The sequence below is a fragment of the Bos grunniens genome, chromosome 5 (genome assembly GCF_055505025.1).
Source record: "Bos grunniens cultivar Pamir isolate PY7600 chromosome 5, Bosgru_T2T1.0, whole genome shotgun sequence".
NCBI classification, from domain to species: Eukaryota; Metazoa; Chordata; class Mammalia; order Artiodactyla; family Bovidae; genus Bos; species Bos grunniens.
Window position 1 is genome coordinate 15,489,977 of NC_141169.1, and position 26,352 is coordinate 15,516,328.

The window sequence follows — 26,352 nt, forward strand, 5'->3', positions numbered from 1 at the left end:
TCTCTGGTATTTTAGTAAAACTTTAATCTGGAAAAATGGTTCCTTTGAGGCCAATAATTTATAAATCATTAATTTATAAATTTCAGGTAACACATTTGTAGAAAATATTATTGTAAGTAGATAGATACCAGGAGTTTTTTGTTGTTGTTGTTTTTTCTTGCTGCTTTATTTTCAGTTAATACTGCCTTTGAAAAAAATGAAACTAGTATTCTAAGTTTGAAAGATACTGAACTAATTCAGCATTTTCACCCAGGTTTGATTACTGTATTATGGCTCATGGAGAAATGTGCCTGAGTTAATTCTTGCTGCCAAATGTTGTCATTGGAACATTAGGAAAAAATAATGAAGTAAAATAAGAGAAAGCTGTAGATATTTTGCTTGTAGGAATGTTTCTCATTATACACTTAGTGATCTCCTTGGATTCCACTAGATGGCGCTAGCTTACTAAATACTACACAATGCCTAGTACAAAGCTGAAAGGGATTTTGCAGATCTGCCAGTCCAGGCTTCTTGGTTTACAGATGGAAAAACAGACCTACATAGTTTTTATCTAACTTCTGGCATAGGTGGGACTAGAATCCTCATTTCCTGATTCCTGTTTCAGTATTCTTTTTTTTTTTTTTTTCCTGTACAACCTGTATGATCCTGAAGGACTTCTGATGGGAAATTGAAAATCTCATGTGTAACTTAGCACGTTTGTACATAGCTGTCAAACATAGCAGTCGTGGAGCAACTCAAGGAGGTAGACCTTACCAAACACTTATTTAGTGAAAATCTTCCGCCTGATTCAACATCTTTATTTTTGCTGTTCCTTAAAGGAAAGTTGTTGTTGTTGTTGTTTTTTTCCCTCCTGTGGCAGGAATGTTTTATTAGACCATTGGCTCATGTCTGTGGAAGGAATTCTTTGAAATAGATATTTATAACAAGTATAGCAAAATGCTAATTTTGCCACAGGCAATGGCTTTTTGAGGGATAAATGTACTTGACTTCAGTTTTATTTTGTGGGACCTAGGAAACTTTTAAAGGGCTACTAAGGAATATATTGAAGCTGTAGACTCAAGAAGATTTAAGCAATTCTGTATTATATGAAAGTCCTTTAAAAGAGACTGTTGAATTTTGGGGGAGTTTATTTGTTTTGTTTTGGATGGGTTGTAGAAGAAATGTCAGAAATTTTGACTGGGAGAGAATAATTTTCTTAGAGATGTTAAGGAAATAATGATACTCTAACATAAGTCTTGCTATAGGTCTATTTTGCTCAATTCTCATCCTTTATTTGACAACAAAGAATTTCTAAGATTAAAAGAGGAAGGGGGTCAATTTATTCTAACTTCCTTCCCATCTAGATTCTGCCTTTTGATCCAGTGCATTGACTGGGTCAAATTACTGTTTAATCAGTTGTGTATAGACATTTCTGAGTGTGTATTAATATCCTATTCCTTCTTCAAGTTTTAGCTCAAACATATCTCTTTGAAGCCTTATTTGGTCACTGCAGTTACAGTTTTCTAACTCCTTTTTTTTATGAGGATGATTGCTAGTAAACAATAACTATTACTTTTAGTACGAACATGTGAAAGTGTTATACATACTACTGAAAATATTTTTCTTAATCCTCCCAATAGTATGAAATCATTCCCATTCCACAAAAAAAGGAACAAAGGATTAGAGAAGTTAAATAACTTGTTTATATATATAGCTATTTTCAAATAGGCATGTGTTTTTAAAATTCAGGACTGCCTGCCTCAGGGCCTGTTCATTAGTGATATACCCTGAAGTGAAGTGAAATTCCCTCAGTAGTGTCAACTCTTTGTGACCCCATGGACTGTAGAGTCCGTGAAATTCTCCAGGCCAGAATACTGGAGTAAGGAGCCTTTCCCTTCTCCAGGGGATCTTCCCAACCCAGGTCTCCCACATTGCACGTGGATTCTTTACCAGCTGAGCCACAGGAAAGTCCAAGAATACTGGAGTGGGGTAGCCTATCCCTTCTCCAGCGGATCTTCCCAACCCAGGAATCGAACCAGAGTCTCCTGCATTGCAGGTGGATTCTTTACCAACTGAGCTATCAGGGAAGCCTTAGTGATATATACCGTACTGCTTGTTGAATGGGGCACTGGTCCTGTTAGCATAGTCCCAGAGGAAACATGATTTACGTGACTCCTGTGATGATTGTAGATTGCAGATCTTTATTGTCATAGGTTTTTTTTTTTTTTTTAAATATTTTTACTGTAACACTGGAAAAACACAAATGAATTTTTTTGGACGATCCATTTTTGAGGCCATGTTATCTGGTGCACACAAATTTATAACTGTTATCAGTTAAGTTCAGTCACTCAGTCGTGTCCAACTCTTTGGGACCCCGTGAATCACAGCACACCAGGCCTCCCTGTCCATCACCAATTCCCGCAGTTCACTCAAACTCACATCCATCGAGTCGGTGTTGCCATCCAGCTATCTCATCCTCTGTCGTCCCCTTTTCCTCCTTCCCCCAACCCCTCCCAGCATCAGGGTCTTTTCCAATGAGTCAACTGTTCACATGAGGTGGCCAAAGTACTGGAGTTTCAGCTTGAGCATCATTCCTTCTAAAGAAATCCCAGGGCTGATCTCCTTCAGAATGGACTGGTTGGATCTCCTTGCAGTCCAAGGGACTCTCAAGAGTCTTCTCCAACACCACAGTTCAAAAGCATCAATTCTTTGGCACTCAGCTTTCTTCACAGTCCAACTCTCACATCCATACATCACCACTGGAAAAACCACAGCCTTGACTAGACGAACCTTTGTTGGCAAAGTAATGTCTCTGCTTTTGAATATGCTATCTAGGTTGGTCATAACTTTCCTTCCAAGGAGTAAAGCGTCTTTTAATTTCATGGCTGCAGTCACCATGTGCAGTGATTTTGGAGCCCAGAAAAATAAAGTCTGACCCTGTTTCCACTGTTTCCCCATCTATTTGCCATGAAGTGATGGGACCAGATGCCATGATCTTCGTTTTCTGAATGTTGAGCTTTAAGCCAACTTTTTCACTCTCCTCTTTCACTTAACTGTTATAGGTTTCTGTTAAATTGACCCACTTTATCATTTTTTAATGTCCCTTTTCAACTGTATCAGAGCTTTCATATTTGGTCTTGTGTGTCTGACAAAGTCAAACCAGCTTTCTTTTGAACTCAGGACTTTTCTGACATTCTTAAAAATTATTGGGAACCCAGTTAGCTTGCATTTATATGGGTCATATATATCAATATTTACTGTATTAGAAAAAACTGAGATGTGTGTTTTTATTTGTTAATTCATTCAAAGTTTAATAAAGTCTTTGCATTTGTAACAGTTTTAGAATAATGTATTTTTAAACAAAAAAAATACAGTGAGAAGAGGGTCATTGTACACATATTTGCAAATCTCTTTAATGTCTAACTTAACACAAGACAGCTGGATTTCCGTGTGTCCTTCTGCATTCAATTTGCTACAATATCACACCTCATGTAGCCTCTGGAAAGCTCCACTATACACTCTTGAGCAAATGCGAGTAGAAAAGACAAATGGCCTCTTAGAATTATTATGAAAACAGGTTTAACTCCATGAAATCTTTAAAAAGTATCTCTGGGTAGGGACACTGTACCACACTTTGAGAACTGCTGTTTTAGTGTTTACATAATACATCTTTCTCTAACCTTTCACTTACAGTATTTCTACAAGTTCTCTTCTTGGAATTTTTGTACTATAACAGAAAAATGTGTTGTTTTGTTATTGTTTTATCTAAAATGCCTGACAAATTCAGTTTGATTTGTAGCCTTTAAGTCCCTGATAGTGTAATCAATAATTAAGTACAGTTATTGAGATATTTGAGATTCAATTAATCTATTACTATTTGATTCTATTTGTTCTTCCTTTTCTGCTTTTTTCCCCTCTTTTCTTGCCTTCTTTTGCTTTTGCTGAGGATTTAAATTATTCTATTTTTCTTTTATATTTTCAGTTTTATCTTATTTTAGTATTCTTTTGGCTTACCATAGATGTTATATCATTCCTTCTTTCTTTACCAAATCTAAGTTTATTTACCACCTTCCTCTTTATTCCAAGGCAATTCTAGGATCTTAGAAAATTTAATTTGTTCTCTCCCAACTTAATGTACTATCAGTAAGTTATTAACTCTGCGTGCATATATATGTGACTATATGTGTGTTTTGAATGCCTTAAGACAACATTATTTTATAATGTCAATATCATTTGGGTTTTCCAAATTTGCTGACATGTTGAGTGCAGCACTTTAATAGCATCATCATTTAGGATTTTAAATAGCTCTGCTGGAATTCTCTCACCTCCATTAGCCTTATTGGCAACAGTGCTTCCTAAGGCCCACTTGACTTTGCACTCCACCATGTCTGGCTCTGAGGAGAGACTACACCATCATAGTTATCCGCGTCATAAAGATCTTTTTTTTGTACAACTCTTCTGTGTGTTCTTTCCATGTCTTCTTGCTGTCTTCTGCTTCTGTTAGGTCTTTACCATTTCTGTACTTTATTGTGGCCATCTTTGAATGAAATGTTCCTTTGACATTTCCAGTTTTCTTGAAGAGATCTCTAGTCTTTCCCTTTCCGTTGTTTTCCTCTATTTCTTTGCATTGTTCATTGTTCGTACTAGTAAGGTTATGCTCAAAATTTTCCAAGCTAGGCTTCAGAATTACATGAACCAAGAACTTCCAGATGATCAAGCTGGGTTTAGAAAAGGCAGAGGAACCAGAAATCAAATTGTCAACATTTGCTGGATCATAGAGAAAGCAAGGGAATTCCAGGAAAAACATCTACCTCTGTTTCATTGACTAAAGTCTTTCACTGTGTGGATCATAACAAACTGTGGAAAACTCTTAAAGAGATGGGAGTACCAGTATCCTGCATCCTGAGAAGCCTGTATGTGGGTCAAGAAGCAACAGTTAGAATCCAGTATGGAACAACTGACTAGTTCAGGGTTGAGAAAGGAGTATGACAAGGCTGTGTGTCACCCTGTTTGTTTAACTTATATGCAGAGCACATCATGCAAAATGCCAGGCTGTATGATTTACAAGCTGGAATCAAGACTGCTGGGAGAAATATCAGATAAGCAGATGATACCACTCTAATGGCAATAAGTGAAGAGGAACTAAAGAGCCTCTTGATGAGGGTGAAGAAAGAAAGTGAAAAAGCTGGCTTAAAACTCAATATTAAAAAAAAAAAAAAAGTAAGATCATGACATCTGGTCCCATCATTTCATGGCAAATAGAAGGGGACAGGGTGGAGCAGTGACATATTTCCTCTTCTTGGGCTCTAAAATCGCTGTAGATGGTGACTGCAGCCATGAAATTAGATGCTCCTTGGCAGGAAAGCTATGACAAATCTAGACAGTGTTAAAAAGCAAAGACATGATTTTGCCAACAAAGGTCCGTATAGTCAATGCTATGTGTGGTCTTTCCAGTAGTCATGTATGGATGTGAAAGCTGCACAATAAAGGCAGAGCACTGAAGAATTGATGCCTTTGAACTCTGGTGCTGGAGAAGACTCTTGAAAGTCCCCTGGACTGCAAGGAGATCAAACCAGTAGATTTAGGAAATCAACCTTGAATACTGTTTGGAAGGACTGATAATGATGCTGAAGCTCCAATACTTTGGCCACCTGATATGAACAGCTAACTCATTGGAAAAGACCCTGATGCTGGGGAAGATTGAAGGCAGGAGAAGAGGGCAACAGACGACAAGATGGTTGGATGGTATCAATGGGCATGAACATGCGCAGACTCCAGGAGACGGTGAGAGACAGGGAAGCCTGGCATGCTGTAGTCCATGGTGTCACGAAAAATTGGACATGACTTGGCAACTGAAAAACAACAATGAAAGTCATTTTTTAAACCTTTCCATTGATCTTTATTCTATCTTTTGTCTGTGATATCCCTTTCTCTTGAAGAATATGTGTGTGCACACACACACATCTGTGTATGTATTTTGAGATACCTACTTATTATTTGATATGCCTTTGCTGCATTGTGATTGTATCCTATTTTATTATGGTTTCCTTGCCTAGGTTGATGTGCAACAACCTAATTGTTGATCCTTGGAAGAAAAAATTATTTCCCCTTTAAAGATTGTTTTTTTTTTGGCCATTGTTTTCATCAGTTTACTCTGATATTCCTCCTGTAGTGACTTTTGTATTCACCCTGCTTGAATCCACTGTACCTCTGGCATCTTTATTCAGTCTTGAAAATTTCTGAGCTATCATCTCTTTATATAAATGAATAGATGTAGATATATATTCCCTCTGTATTCTATAACCCCCTTTATGTTTTATAATTCTCTGACATTTCCCTTGCATCTCTACATGTCATTCTGGATGTTTCCTTGTGACTCAAATTATAGTTCACTAATTCTCTCTTTAGCTGTGTCTAATATAATGTGCGATCCATTCATAAAGGCTTGTTTGCAGTTATATAGGTTTTCAAGTTTAAAACTTATTTGCTTCTTTGGTTTAGAATTCAATTCACACCTTGTAGTACCTCATACATAAGTTTTAGATTTTAATTTTCTTTAATAGGCTCAGCAGAGTTTTGATAATTTCTGTGTCTGGTAACTCTATTATCTGGACACCTGGAGGATAGTTTCGATTATATGTTGTTTTCTGGTTCTGTCGTCACATGATGTTATCCCAGTGTTTAGTTTTTTTTTGTTAATTTACAGTCAGAGAATACTAAGAAAAACAAAACTACAGAATCAATTTGAGGTGATGATTTTATTTTATTTTTTCTCCAGCGTTCTTTGCTGTTTAAAGCTACAAGCATTAGCAATTTCTGTTCAGCTAATCCATATTTTGGTATTGATATTATTTAATCTGGTCTTCAGTACCTTGGGAACTATTCTATATTTGTATTAATGTGTAGCACATGGAGGTCCTAACCATACGTGTAGTAGGGATTCTTGTTCCTCTTTTGCTGAGAAGAGATGTGGGGTCAATTTTGATCCCCTGGTGCTACAAGGGATCAGATTTTCCTTTTTCAGATTAATCAATATCCTGAATGATACCCATGTGTTCACCTCATCTCTTCTGGAACTTAATCCTCTCATTCTACATAATATCATTTATTCCTATGTGCCTTCAGCTACGTTTATATTTTTTCTCATTACCTAGCCCATTGTTACTGTAAACAGAATGTCTTTGCTACATTTTCTGTTTTCCCCCTTCTCCTCTGAGGTCTTCTTTTGACTTACTTGGTATTTCCCACCTCATCTCCTCCTTTTTTCCCTCAATTGTTTTATAGTTATATACTTTATTAATTTAGTGGTAACCAAAGAAATTATAAAATACACTCAGTTTATCTCAAGTTCATTGATTTTTCAGAATTTTAAGTGTATTTTTATTGAACCCTTCAAGCTACACAATTATGGTTATTTTATACAGTCAGTGTTTGCACATATTTGCCTATGTTTATTGCTTTTAAGCCCTTTATTCTTTTTTTCATTTAAGATCTTGAATCACCTTCATTCTTCATGATACAGGTACTTTAAAAATTTTTCTCTAAGAAGAGAACCAGTTTGTGGAAGATTCAGTTTTTCTGTAAATATATTTACTTAATGTTTATTGTTGAATTATAATTTAACTGGGCGTATTTTTCTAAATTGAACTTCATTTTCTTTCAATAATCTATAAATATTATTTTATTACTTTTTAACTTTCAATGTTGCTTTAAGAAATCAGTTCTTAAATTTCTGAAACTTTGAGGATATTTCCCATGTCTTTTCAAGTATTTTTTCTTGTTATTCCTATTATGAATTTTTATTCGGATGTGTCTAGACATCGGTTTCTTTTTAATTCATCCTGTTGGGGTCTGATGAAATTATTGAACTTGTGATTTTCACTTTTAAATTTTATCTGTTAGTCATTATCTCTCTTCAAAAGTTATCTTCCTCATTTTGTTGAAGTACTTTATATACAGTAGATCTTCTGACTCTTGTCTCCACATTTCCTATATTCTATCTTTCTTTACTTCCTCTAGTTAATTTCTATATGTTCCGATTAATAATTTCTAATTTACTGTTAATCCTAGTCGTTGAGTTTTTATTTTGAGTTAATTCTGATTCTCGTGTGGGTCTAGGTTTGCTGGAATTTGTTATTTCTGATAACTCTTATGGCATCTTATTTCTTTGTGTATTTCATGTACTTTTTGTTACCTGTTTCTTTCTTACACTTTGTGATTTTTCCTAGTTATGAGATTAAAGTTTGTTCTTTAGAGACTTTTTCGGATTTCAAAGGACAGAAGCAATATAGAATCATTTGTGCTACATCTTTGGTGGAAGTTTTCTGCTCACCATTATCGTGAATTTGAATTGCAAACCTATGGGAGAGTCAGCTTGTGTTTATTATTTTAAAGAAAGGACTGTTTCCCTTTTTCACTGAATTTTGAGGTTTTGAGATAGGTAGTTTAATTTCCTGTCTTCTGGTTGGGTATAGCTGATTGGGGTTCCAGTTTACTTGGGGTTGTCTGTCATACTTGCTTACTGTTGGTGAATTTTAAGTTTTGTTTCCTCAAATTGTGAGGCTATAGAAATTGATCTTCATATTCATTGGATTTAACAAGTTTCCTCACTCTGAAAACTGGCTTTGCCGTTTTGCTTACTTCTCTTTGCCTCCCATATCTATTCAGATTTTGGGCTGAGAATTCTTCCTTAACAGCTCGTTTGGAAACACTTTTAAAAAATGTAGTCACTGTTTTTAGTTATTTTCAAGATCTCAAGATTTCAAAGATCTCACTATTTCAAGGGTAAAGAAATTTCTGGAAATTGAATTTTGTATCTTTTTCTAACTTTTAATCTACATAATCTTATTTTCTATAAATTATAATGTAAAATGATAAAATAACAATCCATATTCCCACCATCCAGATATAGCCAGTATTGATGAACTTTCTAGATTGTTTTTAATCCATTTTAAAAATCACTACTGTAATATTGTTTTGAAATTAACTTTATTCACTTAACAATAAATTGTGAATAATTGTCCATGTCATATTTTTTTTAAATTCTAGTTGAATTTATCAAGTAAATGATACTTGAGCAGATATTCTGTCTATATACATTTTCTATTTCCATGAGGACACAACAGAGTCTTAGGACTGTACAAGAAGTTATGAGTTTTATATTACAAGTAAAGCTATTTTTATAAAAACAGATTTTCATATTTCTAATAGGAATGTGAAAACTGTAAATAATTTATATATGTTAACAGAAAAGATATTTCATGCCTATTATTTTAGGAAATTAGAAAAAAATTATCACATATAAGTAATAAGAAAATAAAAACTGTAATAAGCATAGCTAATACCTGAATAGAGATTCAAAACTCTTTGAGGAATAGCAAATGTAAAATGGTAAACAAAATGACCTGCTTTATGAAGAAGATATGTTATACAAAAAAATGTGATCAAAATACGAAATCACTTAAATGAACACTATCTGTAACAATTCAGGCCATGATGCCTACTTTTTCTATGTCAATGAATCTACTTAGGATAAAGATTAAAGAAGGTTTAGATAATTAAGTGAAGTTTAATTAAATATTAAAAAAATGTTTAATAAAACCTGTGATTATTAAAGTATATGTAAAGAGGCATATATTTTTTATCCTAATAGTGAAGTAACAGTTTATTGTTTTTGTTTAGTCCCTAAGTTGTGTCCGACTCTTTTACAAGCCCATGGATTGTAGTCCACCAGGCTCCTCTGTCCATGGGATTTCCCAGGCAAGAATCCTGAAGTGGGTTGCTATTTCCTTCTCCAGGGGAACTTCCCGACCCAGGGATCCATCTGTGTCTCCTGCACTGGCAGGTGGATACTTTACCACTGAACGACCTGAGAAACCCTCATGGACATTGCTCCATTGCATTTTTATATGTTGGTTTCTGCATTTAAACTAGAGGCTAACTTGATTTTACTCCTTCGTAACTGGTTTCTGCTCAACTACCTGAATAATATATCCTTTGTCCTTGATTAATAAATTCAGCAAGACATCTTATTGTCAGTAAACTCACATAAGTTTTTCTTAGAATATAATGTTTTTAAACTATAGATTTTTCTTCCTTAATTTCTGGAAAATTTTTTTTATATAAATTTGAAAGCTTTTTTGGCTTAGTTCTATTTCTCAATCATAGATGATCTACATTTTGGTTGACTTTGTCATGTCTGTTTTTATCTAATTAATGTAATCTATGCCATTTAATCTCTGCTTCTAAACATTTTATTCTCAGTGTGGCTATCTCTTCTTTGTGAGCCATCCAATCTTTAGCTCTCTGTCCCGTACACTGGTTTTTCCAAATGATTTATCACTTCTGTTATGGTGCTATTTTGCTCCATTTGTTTACCTACTTCTGTTATTTTAGTGTATTTGAATTCTCATTACATTAAATTTCTTTAAATGTTCTTTCCTAGCCCAAAACATTTTCAACATATTTTCTTCTTTCTCATGTGTTCTTCAGAGTAGGATCCTTACTGTATTAGTTAAATATTTTTCTGAAGCGAAGTATCCCCAAATTTAGCAGCTTAAAACCACAGACATTTATTACCTCCTGTTTTCTGTGGATTGGGTATCTGGAACTGGCTTGGTCGGGTGGCTCTGGCTCAGGTTTCTCTTGAGGTTGCAGCGCAGCAGTGTCACCGGGCTGCCATCACCTCAAGGCTCAGTGAGGCTGAAAGGCCTACTTTCCATCTCATGTTCACATGGTTGTTGGCAGACCTCAGTACATATTTTTTAGATGATTTCCTTCTCTTTTCTTCATTAGGCATACACACGCACGCACAAATGCACATCTTCCCCATCCTCCCGCATTGTTAATAGTTAGGCCAGTGTGGTACACATCCTGCCAAATCTCTTTTGCCATTTCACTAAATTTCCTCTAAAATTTTGATCTTGAAATCTAACAGATATGCCCTCCTGTCTATGAACAGTGTTCCCACAATTTGTCTGTATAGCAAACCCTTCTCATGATTGATAGCATCAGTTTGTTTTCATTTTTGTTCAGTCCAACCACCATTTGGTGATAGTGGTAGTCAGAATTAAATATAGAATAACAATTCTATTCAGTACTTGCTCTGATTTTTTAAAAAATATATTGTTTTTAAAATTATTATAGAATAAGTACACTCTCATTTAAGAGGAGAAGGAAATGGCAACCCACTCCAGTATTATTGCTTGGAGCATCCCATGGACAGAGGAGCCTGGTGGATTACAGTCCATGGGGTCACACAGAGTCAGGCATGGCTGAGTGACTAACACTTTCACATTTAAGAATTAAAACCTAGAGAAGTATACAGTGTATACAGTTTAACTTCTCTCTGCTTCTTCCATTCTCTTTCTTATTTTGAGGAGTAACCACCATTTACAGTTGCTTACAAATCAATCTAGGCCTTGTTCAATGTAGTACAGTCATAGAGGTGTATATTTAATATAAGGTATACTCAATAGCTAAAATCCTATGTATGCAACTTGGATTTTACATGCAAAAATACATCATGGAATTCTTCTATGTTAGACTAGTTCATATTGAAGATTATACATATTCATTTTATAGATGCTCCATGATTTATTTGGGCTTCCCTTGTGGCTCAGCTGGTAAAGAATCCACCTGGGTTTGATCCCTGGGTTAGGAAAATCCCCTGGAGAAGAGAAAGGCTATCCACTCCAGTTCTGGCCTGGAGAATTCCATGGACTATATAGTCCATGGTGTCACAAAGAGTTGGACATGACTGAGTGACTTTCACATCATAATTTATTTTACTATTCCCTTACTGATAGACATGTAACTTTTATCCATTTCTTTGCTTTTTAAATAATATGGCAAGGAATCTCTCTCTATGTTACTTCATAGTTGTGTGTGTGTTACTATATAATTGATTCCTAGAAGTAGACATGCTCAAACATTCCTTAGTATCTGAGGCTTGAAATCATGGTAATTTCACCAGATTAGATTCTCTGATGGAATCTCTACGGACAACTGTACCTTCTCTGTATATTTATAGAGATTCATGACGTCTTAATATCTGAAATTGGCTGATTTGTTGTTGTTTGGTCACTCAGTTGTGTCCAACTCTCTACAACCCCATGGACTGCAGCACACAGGCTTTCCAGTCCTTCACCATCTGCCAGAGTTTGTTCAAACTCATGTCCATTGAGTCCGTGATGCCAACCATGAGATCCAACAATCTCATCGTCTGTCATCCCCTTCTCTTCCTGCCTTTAGTCTTTCTCAGCATCAGGACCTTTTCCAGTGAGTCAGCTCTTCCCGTCAGGTGGCCAAAGTATTGGAGCTTCAGTTTCAGCATCAGTCTAATTAGCTGATGAGTTTTAATTCTTCCTTAGCCTAACATGTCACACCCTGATTGTTGTTTCTCACATATTCAGGCAGTGCTGAGTGGTATGTTCAAGGAACAGCCAGGAGGTCAGCTTGTTAGAATGAACCAAGAGAAAGGGATAGTAGTAGAGGATTAGTTCAGAGATGGGATATTATGGGCCATTTTAAGGACTTTGAAGGGTCTTCTCACCATTATCAAATATCTAAAAAGTAGTCGACACTCACTGTCTCCCTCCCACTGCACTGTGGCTTCCCTTCTATTACTCCATGGGGACCTCTAGCAAAATTCTTCTGCTGCATCATTACTTGCTAAGGCAGTGGCCTTTTCTCCTCATTTGCCCACTCTGGCTCACACTGTCGACTGCATATAATTTAGTGTAAATAGAAATACCTTCGATAATTGTAAAATGTATATTTATTCATCACTGCCATCAGCACAGAATCTAATTTGCCTTTTCTTTTCCCGATTATTCTCCTGCTTTATGTGCTGTTTCCTTTTACTTTTAGCTTTTGTGCCAGATTATTTGCCTTTCTTCAGTGTGTAACCTAAAGTTTCATGCTTGGTTCTCCTCTTAGGTGACTCTTGAAAAGTTTCACAAGTGCATTCCCTGCTCTAAATGAGCTAATAGAAAATCCTGTTCTTGATTAGCTCTAAGAAACTTAAGAGCAATGTGCATGGCTTTAAAAAATATTAAGCTTATGGAAGTAGATTGCTTAAGGCATTTAAATATTTGATAAAGGACATTTTATACAACTACAAATTAATATTAATTAGCATTTCCTTTTGATTGAAATTACTTATTTGCTTGAGCAGGTTAATTGATGTTCAGTTCAGTAGCTCACTCGTGTCTTACTCTTTGCGACCCCATGAACCACAGCACACCAGGCTTCCCTGTCCATCACCAGCTCCCGGAGCTTACCCAAACTCATGTCCATTGAGTCGATGATGCCATCCAACCATCTCATCCCCTGTCATCCACTTCTCCTCCTGCCCTCAATCTTTCCCAGCATCAGGGTCTTTTCAAATGAGTCAGTTCTTCACATCAGGTGGCCAAAGTATTAGAGTTTCAGCTTCAACATCAGTGCTTCCAGTGAACACCCAATGAACACAATGATTTCCTTTAGGATGGACTGGTTGGATCTCCTTGAAGTCCAAGGGACTCTCAAAAGTCTTCTCCAACACCACAGTTCAAAACCATCAGTTCTTTGGTGCTCAGCTTTCTTCACAGTCCAACTCTCACATCCATACATGACTACTGGAAAAAGCATAGCTTTGACTAGAAAGACCTTTGTTGGCAAAGTAATGTCTCTGCTTTTTAGTATGCTATCTAGGTTGGTCATAACTTTCCTTCCAAGGAGTAAGCATCTTTTAATTTCATGGCTGAAGTCACCATTTGCAGTGATTTTGGAGCCCCAAAAAATAAAGTCAGCCACTGTTTCCATTGTTTCCCCATTTATTTGCCATGAAGTGACGGGACTGAATACCATGAAATTACTTTTCTGAATGTTGAGCTTTAAGCCAACTTTTTCACTCTCCTCTTTCACTTTCATCAAGAGGGTCTTTAGTTCTTCACTTTCTTCTGTAAGGGTGGTGTCATCTGCATATCTGAGGTTATTAATATTTCTTCTGGCAATCTTGATTCTAGCTTGTGCTTCTTCCAGCGTTTCTCATGATGTACTCTGCATAGAAGTTAAATAAGCAGGGTGACAATATACAGCCTTGGCATACTCCTTTTCCTATTTGGAACCAGTCTGTTGTTCCAGTTTATTTTGATCCACACAGTCAAAGGCTTTGGCATAGTCAATAAAGCAGAAATAGATGTTTTTCTGGAACTCTCTTGCTTTTTCCATGATCCAGCAGATGTTGGCCATTTGATCTCTGGTTCCTCTACCTTTTCTAAAACCAGCTTGAACATCAGGAAGTTCACAGTTCACGTATTGCTGAAGCCTGGCTTGGAGAATTTTGAGCATTACTTTACTAGCGTGTGAGATGCGTCCAATTGTGTGGTAGTTTGAGCATTCTTTGGCATTGCCTTTCTTTGGGATTGGAATGAAAATTGACCTTTTCCAGTCCTGTGACCACTGCTGAGTTTTCCAAATTTGCTGGCATATTGAGTGCAACACTTTCACAGTGTCATCTTTCAGGATTTGAAATAGCTCAACTGGAATTCCATCACTTCCAGTAGCTTTGTTCATAGTGATGCTTCCTAAGGCCTACTTGACTTCACCTTCCAGGATGTCTGGTTCTAGTTGAGTGATCACTTCATCGTGATTATCTGGGTTGTGAAGATCTTTTTTGTACAGGTCTTCTGTGTATTCTTGCCACCTCTTCTTAATGTTTTCTGCTTCTGTTAGTAGATATGATTACAAAGAATTCTAAACTGAAGTATTTTCTGTTTTGGCAGATTTTAAATTTGCTCAGTCGTGTCCGACTCTTTACGACCCCATGAACTTGTATAGTCCATGGAATTCTCCAGGCCAGAATAGTGGAGTGGCTGCTGGAGCAGCTGTTCCCTTCTCCAGGGGATCTTCCCAACCCAGAGATTGAACCCAGGTCTCCCGCATTGCAGGCAGATTCTTTACCAGCTGAGCCACAAGGGAAGCCCAAGAATACTGGAGTGGGTAGCCTGTCCCTTCTCCAGTGACTCTTCCCAACCCAGGAATTGAACCAGTGTCTCCTGAATTGCAGGCATATTCTTTACTAACTGAGCTATGAGGAAGCCCATATTGAAGCTAATATATATTTATTATTGTATGTTATATATTATTTCTAATACTTTGGAGTTGATAGCATATGTTGGCTCATTTTAGTCAAATATAGGGCAGAATAATTCACTCCTTGATAACATCAGATAATAATTTTCTCTTGGTCATAATTGCTATTTTATATTACAGGAAAATACCAATACATTAATTCTAAATAAGAATTTTAAAAAATGCAATTATTGTCTGGATCAAAATTTGAGTCTTTCTTTTGTTCATTTGGGTCTTCTATGCCTTTTCCTGATTCTCTTAGGTATTGCAAAATTTTTCATTATGTGAAAATTTACATTTTAGCATAAAATTTTTCATGAGAAATAATCATCCATAACATTAAGTTGCTTTATTTTACTCCATCTATTAGATATACTGTAATTAAAATTTTTTTTCTTAATATGTATCTTTTTGAAGTATTTTTATAATATACTCAGAATTCTAGTTATTACAGTATCTGAATTTGTAAAAGATAATACAAAGAATTAAGTTTTCTTGTGAAATCTTGGTAATATTACTTGATTCTTCCTTTTATTTATCCATTGTAGATATAAACAAACCATCTGCCCTTTCTGTAAATCACAGTATATAATAAAAAGATAAATCTTGGATTAAATGCTTTAAATTCCTTCAGGAACAATTAATTACATTTATTCCCAATTTTAATTTGTATTCATAATTATGTTTCTTTTAAGATCATCTTTTAATTTATTATCATATAACATTTTTGGAAGAAAAACTATTTCATCATTTAATTGAAAAAGATACTTTGTGCAGACTTGACAAAAAATCAGAATGAGGTTCAGTTCTCTAATGTCTAGTTCAATGACTCCCATCTGCATGATACTCACAGAAGACATTCTGCTTGCTACTAACCTTGCTACTAACCTGCTTACTCTAAACCTTAAGTTATATTTCAGTTTCTGGAAATGCTTATTTCACATAACAGAGTAGTAACTACGGAGAACTTATATAGTAGAATGTTCACTCTAAATAAAATTTTTTATATTTTTAATATATTCCATGAAATTTTTACAGACTTCCTTAGCATCTCTTTCCAGTGATCACTTATTTAAACAACCTTCTCAATTTTTTCTTTATAGTCACTGAGCTGTAGTCTAAGGCTCCTCTGATATTTTTTAGATGGAAATCATTGATTTTTTGTTTATTTGTGTAAAAAGAAGGCCACTGTCACAATATTATAATACCAGAAAAATATACTAATATTTTATTGATATTAATAAGTTATACCTATTTCATTAGTGAATCTAAGGTAGATATTTCAATGGTATGAAAATTACATTCTATTAATATATAACCAACTTAACCAAACATTCAAAAGTCAAAGACTCTGAAACTGAATTTAATACTGTTATTTTTTCAATGATTACACCCCCTTCCTTGTTATATTTTCATTTGAAATACAACATTCAATGCCCAATATATGACTTCTAGTATTTTGTTCAATTTTGAAGTGGTATATAATTGTCATTCAAAAATATGTCTCTTCAGTATAAGTTCAAATAATAATGCATTTTACTCTTACACATATTTTTTCCTCAGAAAATGGAGCTAAGTATTGTAATTAAGAATATTCAGAAATAAAAAGATGCAGTCATTTAGCAGAAAATTGAAACTCTAGAGTTTGGAAGAATGTATGATAAAGTGCCTGGAAAATTTTTCTTCCAGGTGGCTTAGAATCATTGAAAAATCTTCAGCAACTGATCGTGGACCATAATCAGTTAATTAGTACGACAGGTCTTTGTGATACACCTACCCTTATGTACCTGGATTGTTCACACAATCATCTTACTGAAGTTGAGGGCATTGAAAAATGTGGATTGCTCCAAATACTGAAGTTACAGGGAAATTATCTAAGTGAGGTAATTGATTTGGATTAATTTGATTAACACAACATTTTTCTTTTGCTGCAAATATCAACCACACATTTTAAAGGCAGTTTAATTTTTATTCTTTTTGCTTATCAACTGAATTTGATTACCAGTTTAAACTATTATGTACTTTTCACTATTTTTTTAAATTTCATTTTATTTTTAAACTTTACAATATTGTATTGGTTTTGCCAAATATCGAAATGAATCCGCCACAGATATACATGTGTTCCCCATCCTGATCCCTCTTCCCTCCTCCCTCCCCATACCATCCCTCTGGATCGTCCCAGTGCACCAGCCCCAAGCATCCAGTATCGTGCATCAAACCTGGACTGGCGACTCGTTTCATACATGATATTATACATGTTTCAATGCCATTCTCCCAAATCTTCCCACCCTCTCTCTACTTTTCACTATTTAAAAACTGTTCAACATTATTACAATATCTTATAAACAAATGAATTCAACAGTAGTTTTTAATAATACTAAAATATAGATCATAACTTTTCAGTTATGATTCAGTGTATAAGTGGGACCAAATTTATCTGCAATTGTAATTAAGATTTGTCATGAAGGCTTTTAATTAAAAATATGCTAATTATGAAAATTACTGGAATTTTATTTATAATAACACTGTCAAATATTATACTTTGATTTATGATATGCTGTTTATCAGAATATATCTGTTAGTTTTGGTAGGGTTTATATGTTTAAATTTGTTTAAATGATAAAAATATTTTGCTTAATATAAGCTAATAACTCAACTTTAAATATAGCTTCCATTCTTGGGGAATCACGTTCTTCTCAGAGAATTGCACTTGGATGATAACAGCATTTCAACTGTGGAAACATTTTCTTCATACTGGCTGCCTTTACTGCAAATCCTGACTATCTCTCAAAACAGGTACAAGTATAATTTGCTTTATTAAGCTTAAAGGCAGTGAATGATTAATGTAAATGTATGAGCTTCATAACAAGTAGAAAAGCTGTTAGGTTTTTCCAGTAATTCAAGGAATGTACATTACAATAACTTGGTGCATAAATTATAAATCTATCTTCATGTATTGACATATCCTCAAATTTTAGTAGGATTTTAATTGTCACTGATCTTACTCATTTTGTTCCTTCTCACTCAAAAATGTACTTATGGAAATTTCTCAGGGCCGATTTGTTTGTATTTGTAAAGATACCCTCCTTGGAAAATACAGGAGGTAGTTAATTTAATTCAGAAGGATGTCTCATTCTCTCAAATGGTACTTATTAAGTCCTGGAAGAACGATTTTTAATCTGCTCTCAACTTGCATGTCTTTTTGAAACTGTTAAGACAGATTTAAATTTGATTTCCCTAAGGATATAAAGTAACACTTAAAAAAATACCTTAATATTAAATCGAGATGGGTACCTGCCACAGAAGATGCATTTGAAACCACCAAACATCTGGATCTTTGCAGAGAATAGCTGTCTAAAACTGAAACTGAAACAGGAGTACAAGATGTATATGCCTCCCTCTGTTTAATATTTCATTGAGGCCTATTAACTCTAATATGATTAATTTGGTCATCAAAGGCACAAGAAATAAGGGAAAGGAGCTATCTTTTACAAGAAGTTGTTTCTGCGAGTGGTATAATTCTTGCAAAACAAGTGAACAAAGACAACTCATTGTTTTATATATATATGTATATCCCCTCCCAAACATAATTTTCTTTCAATTTCTGTCACAATAGTGCTCATTCTTTGAGTCCTAAATGATTTGACTTCTACCCATTAAACTATTCCACAATTTGACATATCAAAAACTGAATTTGTGTTTTAAAATTCCTTCTAGTTGTTCTAATCATATCTGAAATATGAAAGTTGATTTGCCTTTAAAAAGATGTTTATTCCTGAACAGCACTGTCAGATAATACTATTTAAGTAATTTAGACCATCACAAACTTATCGGATCTTTTCACAGTATTTTTCAGGTTAGAAATACAATTTCTGTAGAAATACTCAGTTTATGCTTTGGACAGACGGAGTAAAGCACTCAGTTACTGACATATCTAACATTTTATGGAACTAGATTTCATGCCACATTGATGAGCATAATAGTCTTAAAGAATTTAGAAAATATTTAAGACATCAACATTTTTGAGAAATAATTCCATTATTTCTGTGGACAATTTAAATCGTCAAAGGAATATTCTGCTTTTAAAAATTAAAGTTAACACTAGCTAATAGACTTTTGCACTATCAATATGATGTGCCTTTCTCACATCAATTATAGATGACCAGGAATTTTATAAAATGAACTATTTAAAAAATTTTAGATTTGATAACAATAACTGGGATACTTAAACCAAATAATCCTTATTTATAATTTTGTTTGCAGCAATTAGCTTCTTAACACTTGGATATTCAGGTGGTGTTTGCTATATTGGGTGATACGAAACTAAGTAACATATGTCCTTACCCTCAAAATCTCTTAGAAATAAAAGAACAATCTGGTGCACTTAGCTATATAAAAAAGTGGTAAAATTATATAATATATATTATTTTGCATTTTTAAACAATATCACTTATATTTGAAGGTTTTTTTGTGTGTGAGTTTCTGAAAGCTTTTAACTAAATAACCTACCATTTTGAGAATTAAGTGAATAAGTCCTGAGGGCACCAGGGAAATGTGATTGATAGAAATAAACATGTAAATTAGTGAAATTATCTCCTAAAATCAGTGAAAAAATAATCTTCATACTAGGTATTTTTCACAAGAAGCTAACACCATTAACTGTAGAAATTACCCATATTATGTTAAGCTTTTACCATGTGAGTTGACTTTTTCAGAACTACTTTAGGTTTGGTAAAACTCAGGATCAATAGATCTGGCTGGGTTTGAATTCTGAATTAACGACTTACCTGTCAGTTGACACTGAGCAAATCTTTTCTCACTACCTGATCCTCAGTTTTTTCACATATAAAAGGTGTGGTAATACCTACCTTACCTATTTTACAGGATTTTGTGATTATTCAAAACAATACTGTATGTCAGTACATGTTGCAAACCTGAGGAGAATTTTATAAATGTGATATTTGGATTTGTGGTTGGCATATCTTTTAAAATGTACCTATTTTCCTTTTAATTTTTGATAAATATTTTCATCACAAGGAAGAAATTATGTATCCATATGCTTTTTTCCAACAAATCAAATACATATAAAGAATGATGCTTACTGCTTATTGTTTGAAATACTTGTTTCATCCTGACTTCTGTTTTGAATTTTCATTAGGACATGTGACTGTTTTAAGTTTTTCTCAGTGGAGTTCTAACTGGAAGACTCTCCAGCTTCATAAGTCTTTCCTCTTCCAGTGAGACTCTAAGTAGGAGCAGAAAGTGGAAACTATTTCCCATTGGCTGCTCATTGTACAAATCTTTTGCTTTTTGTCGTCTTTGAAATTTATATCTTTTTTATGCCCAGGGCTAATGTGACAAGGTCAAATGGTATTAGGTTTTCACTAATGTCCTTTGTCTTTCTGGTTTGAATTTTCTTGGAAAAAAATATACACAGAATGTCAGTAAAAGGAAAGTTATAGAGGTTAAAAAAAATGATTCTACTATTAGGTTTCTGCCATCCTAATGAATAGTCATAAAGGTGAATGAATAGCCAGTTTTCTTGATTAAAATTTCAAAAAAAAAAAGAATGTGATTCTAAAAGCATGGTTCTCTGAAAAGATAAAATTCTGATATTATAAAAAATATGTAGTTAAACCAAATATTTCTTTACCTCAAGAAATACTTTATTTTTGCAAAGAGAATTTTATTTTCAATTTTAAAACTTGATTGGTTATTTTTAGTTGATGTCTCTTATAACCTATATATTACCAAATGTTGCCACATATAACTTATTGGTTAAAAACATGAGATATTCTGACAAAAGAGAAAAACTCAGTATCTATTAATCTTTCAAAATCCTTTTAGCATAAGGGCAAATATTTAGTATTAGAAATATACTAAAGGTAAAAAAAGTAAGAATTTGCTTTTAATAAATGTATTTATTAGAACTGTATTTTCACTTGAAGAACTTAACTTTCTTACTTGTAATAATGATCTAGAATGCCTGAGTAGGAAATGTCATAAAATTAGAACTCAAAGCCATTGATTATGTATTGAAAAAGTTTTATATTTCTTTCTTTCTTTTTTAGAATACATGTGATGTTTCAGTAAATTTTGCTATTAAGGAATGTATATGCAGATAGTGAACCATATATACAAATGTAATGACCAATATTTGATCACTTTTTCTTTTATTACCTTGGATATTTTCCCCTGGAATTAGTGTTGCTCAGGTAGTGTTAATAGTAGTATTGTACTTAGGATTGAATATAATCAGAGAGATCTTCCAGTCTCCTTATTTAGTCTATTTTAGCCTCAGTAGCATCTTCTGTTTCTCTTCTAATGTAGAACAGGATAATACAGGAGTTAAGCTCAGCACAAGGGTTGGCTTTGTGACATGATGCTTCCAGTCACAATATTATCCTGTAAACTTCTGATCTTAGAATAATAGTACTTTTTTTTTTTTTTTTTTTTTTTGCTGTTGTTGTTTTTACCGTGGCAAGATGTTGGTAGGAATAAAGATGTAAAAATCTCTGCCAGGACAACTAGAGGGACATTATAAACACCAAGAAAGTAAAAGTAGAAGTTAACTTCTTTTTTGTTTTGTACCAGAGATACTCCTTTAGTAAAAGCTTATTCTGAACATGTATGAATCTTCAGCATTTATAGAGGGTATTAATTCAGAAGACTTTTTTATTTGTGATGAGAATATATTTTATACAAAGAAATTTTCATCTTTTTTAAAGATTTAGATGAACTAGCTTAATTTTTATTGCCAAGTAGCTAGGGTAATGTGATGCTATGTAACAAAGAAAGTGTAATCTTGTCTTAGTTTGAAATGCAAATCAAACTAAAATTAATTTTCCCTTCATAGCTTTTTGTTACTAATTGTGAATATTTTCAATATTACTTATATTCCTTATTTAAATGTGGGGTATTAATGATAGTTGTATCTTAAAAAATGATAGAAACTTTTAAAAGCCAGAGAAAAGTTTACTGTTATTAGAATTTGAACGTGCTTATATTAATGAATATGAGTTTTAAATATTAGTATATGTTTGATAAATTTAAGTATTTTATCAATAGAAAACATTTTCTATTATTATGTTCCTTAAATGCATATTTCCAATTTAAAAACAACCCCAGTGTAACTTTTATACTTACAAGACTTATAATACTTTGAATCTAGTAAGGGAAACTTTTTCAAATTAAAAACAAAGTTATTGACTCTAATTAAAGTTATATTATTAATATGTAAAAATAAATAATCTTATGTTTTTTTTTTTTACTTTTAATGGTTTGTTATATGTTTGAGCCAGAGAAAATACGTATAAATTATGAATTCTTTATAAATTTATTCATATACAAAGACTAAACAAAACAACAGAAAGCCCATTTATTCTTATTTTAATACCAAGTACACATTAAGCTTCCTGATATTTATTATTGAGATTAGCAATTCCATGATCATTTCTCTTTAGAAATAAATATGAATATTTATATATTTGTATATATTATTATAAATATATTATAGAATAAATATTTAGCATCTTATAACTACTGTATTTTTTAAAAGTACTTTTAGTTAATGTTACATTATTGTATTTTATTGTGAAAATGCAGCTGTTATGTATTTCTTCCAGAGTTATAATTTATAACATTATATTATTGCGTTAAATAAATATATTATTGTATAATTACATCAATAATATTAAGAACACTCCAATTTAAATTTTCTTTAAATTCCATTTTGGTTTTCAGCTTGACAAAAATCGCACCACTTTTTCATTTTGTTTCTTTGGAAAAACTGGATGTCAGCAACAATTGTCTTTCTGGTAAGTTTATAATAATACATAGTTGTTTCTCAAATAATAGGCTTTTGGGTTTCTGTTCTAAATATGATAAGGAAATCTTCTGGGTAGATGTATATAACATATCTATACCAAATGGTGTAGAGGAGGAAATTTTTCTCTTTTCTCAAACTGGGCCTGAGAATTAAACTGATGTAAATCAGATAAATAGAAGAAAAAAAATACAAGTTTTAATTTTTCTTTTTTTTTTTTTACTTGTACATGAGAGTCCTCACAAGAAAATTAAGACCCCAAGAAACAATTAAGGTTGAACTTACATAGTGAGTTGGACGAAGAGTAGTAAATTGTGAAAATGAGAGGAAGCCGAGGGGCTTGGGCACTAAGGTAGTTAATTGGATTGAAAAGTGCCTAGGAAATAAAGGCTAGTTTAACAAGCTTGTTTGCATACATATCTCTTGGCCTTAGCTTCCCATCCTTAAGACAAGAATGTCTCTTTGCTTCTGTTATAGGAAAATATCTTTCACATGGGAATTTAATTTCTTGCTTTTAAGAAAAAGAAGGAAGATTAGAGTGCTCTTAAATTTGCTCCTTTTTTTAAAGTGCATTTTAAACCATAGTCAAGGCTATGGTTTTTCCTGTGGTCATGTATGGATGTGAGAGTTGGACTGTGAAGAAAGCTAAGCACCGAAGAATTGATGCTTTTGAACTGTGGTGTTGGAGAAGACTTTTGAGAGTCCTTTGGACTGCAAGGAGATCCAACCAGTCCATCCTAAAGGAGATCGGTCCTGGGTGTTCTTTGGAAGGAATGATGCTAAAGCTGAAACTCCAGTACTTTGGCCACCTCATGCGAAGTGTTGACTCATTGGAAAAGACTGTGATACTGGGAGGGATTGGGGGCAGGAGGAGAAGGGGATGACAGAGGATGAGATGGCTGGATGGCATCACCAACTCGATGGATGTGAGTCTGAGTGAACTCCAGGAGTTGGTGATGGACAAGGAGGCCTGGTGTGCTGCAATTCATGGGGTCTTAAAGAGTTGGACACAACTGAGCAACTGAACTGAACTGAACTGAACTTAAAATAGTCAAAATGCCAGAATGGCTTATTAGGGTGCCATGTATTATAAACTCCTTTGAATGTGTGGTGAAATAATTTAATTAAAATTTTCTTTATACTTTTAAACTCATATTACTTCCATATCTTTCTGGTAAACCTTGGAAAATGTGAGAATTATATTCTTATTTAAAATTCATATATCCTATACCTATAAAAAATTAGTCTAATGAAGATAAGTAAACACATTTGTCTAACTTGTTGACACCTAACCATTACAGAGGAGACATCCATCAAAAGTTTATTAAAGAATGATGTATTGATTTGGTTAAACAATCCCTTACCCTCAAACTTCACCATCCCCAATTTTAGTCAGTCCCCTTGTAGAGATAATCACAGTTCTAAATCTGTCACCATAGGTTAAATCTGACTTTCCTACATCTTTATATTAAAGGAGTCAAATAGTATGTTCTTTGTTGACTCTAGATTTTGGTTGGCATTCTTGGGATATTCCACCACATCAGTTGTTCAGTTGTTTGTATCAGCAATATGTTTTTTTTTTTTTTCCTGATGTGTGGTCCATTGCATGAATACATCACAGTTTGTCCATTTTCCTGTTGATTAATATTTTGTTTGCTGTTTGGGGTCAGTTCAGCTCAGTTGCTTAGTGGTGTTCGACTCTGCAACCCCATGGACCGCAGCACTCCAGACTTCCCTGTCCCTCACCAACTCCTGAGGTTTGCTCAAACTCATGAACATCCAGTCAGTGATGCCTTCCAACCATCTCATCTTCTATTGTCCCCTTTTCCTCCTATCTTCACTCTTTCCCAGCACTGGACTTTTCTAAAGAGTCACATCTTCACATCAGGTGGCCAAAGTACTGGAACTTCAACTTCAGCATTAGTCCTTCCAATGAATACTCAGGACTGATTTCTGTTAGGATGGACTGGTTGGATCGCCTTGCAGTCCAAGGGACTCTCAAGAGTCCTGTCCAACATCACAGTTCAAAAGCATCAATTCTTTGGCACTCAGGTTTCTTTATAGTTCAATTGCCACATCTATACTTGACCACTGGAAAAACCATATCCTTGACTAGACGGACCTTTGATGGCAAAGTAATGACTCTGCTTTTTAATATGCTGTCTAGGTTGGTCATAGTTTTTCTTCCAAGGAGAAAGTGTCTTTTAATTTCATGGCTGCAGTCACCATCTGCAGTGATTTTAGAACCCAAGAAAATAAGGTCTGTCACTGTTTTCCCATCTGTTTGCCATGAAGTGATGGGACTGGATGCCATGATTTTTGTTTTTTTGAATGTTGATTTTTAAGCCAGCCTTTTCACTCTCCTCTTTCACTTTCATTAAGAGGCTCTTTAGTTCCTCTTTGCTTTCTGCAGGTGGTGTCATCTGCATATCTGAGGTTAATGCTATTTCTTCCAGTAATCTTGATTCCAGCTTGTGCTTCATCCAGCCCTATATTTCATATAATGTACTCTACATGATGTACTCCTTTCCCAATTTGGAACCAGTCTGTTGTTCCATGTCCAGTTCTAACTGTTGCTTCTTGACCTGCATACGGTTTCCTCAGGAGGCAGGTAAGGTGGTCTGGTATTCCTATCCCTTTAATAATTTTCCATAGTTTGTTGTGATCCACACAGTCAAAGGCTTTGACATAGTCAATAAAGCGGAAGTAGATGTTTTCTGGAACTCTCTTGCTTTTTTGATGATTCAGTGGATGTTGGCAATTTGATCTCTGGTTCCTCTGCCTTTTCTAGATCCAGCTTAAACATCTGGAAGTTCTTGGTTCATGTACTATTGAAGCCTAACTTGGAGAATTTTGAGTGTGTGAGATGAGTGCAACTGTGAAGTAGTTTGAGGATTTCCTTTTGTTGGGATTGGAATGAAAACTGACCTTTTCCAGTCCTGTGGCCACTGCTGAGTTTTCCAAATGTGCTGGCATATTGAGTGCAGCACTTTCATATCATCATCTTTTAGGATTTGAAATAGCTTAGCTGGAATTCCATCAACTCCACTAGCTTTGTTCATGGTGATGCTTCCTAAGGTCCACTTGACTTCATATTCCAGGATGTCTGGTTCTAGGTGGATGATCACACACCATCTGGTTATCTCAGTCATTAAGACTTTTTTCTGTATAGTTTTTCAGTGTATTTTTGCTACCTCTTCCTAGTCTCTTCCGCTTCTGTTAGGTCCATACCATTTCTTTCTTTTATTGTGCCCATTTTTCTTGAAATGTTCCCTTGGTATCTCTAATTTCCTTGAAGAGATCTCTAGTCTTCTCCATTCTATTGTTTTCCTGTTTCTTTGCATTGATCACTGAGGAAGGCTTTCTTATCTGTCCTTGCTATTTTTTGGAACTCTGTATTCAGATGGATATATCTTTCCTTTGCTCCTTTA

At 34.3% G+C, this 26,352-nt stretch overlaps 1 protein-coding gene across 4 annotated transcripts in view; it reads left to right on the plus strand.

Annotated features, from left to right (window-relative positions):
• The window catches only part of LRRIQ1 (leucine rich repeats and IQ motif containing 1), a 236,041-nt gene that overhangs the window by 59,856 nt on the left and 149,833 nt on the right, over window positions 1-26,352 (plus strand). For all 4 annotated transcript variants that reach the window (XM_086403705.1, XM_086403709.1, XM_086403708.1 and 1 more), the window contains exons 11-13: window positions 16,786-16,979; window positions 17,765-17,892; window positions 22,840-22,913. In XM_086403705.1, the coding sequence (XP_086259831.1) occupies window positions 16,786-16,979; window positions 17,765-17,892; window positions 22,840-22,913 (396 nt within the window). The remainder of the gene's footprint in view (window positions 1-16,785; window positions 16,980-17,764; window positions 17,893-22,839; window positions 22,914-26,352) is intronic.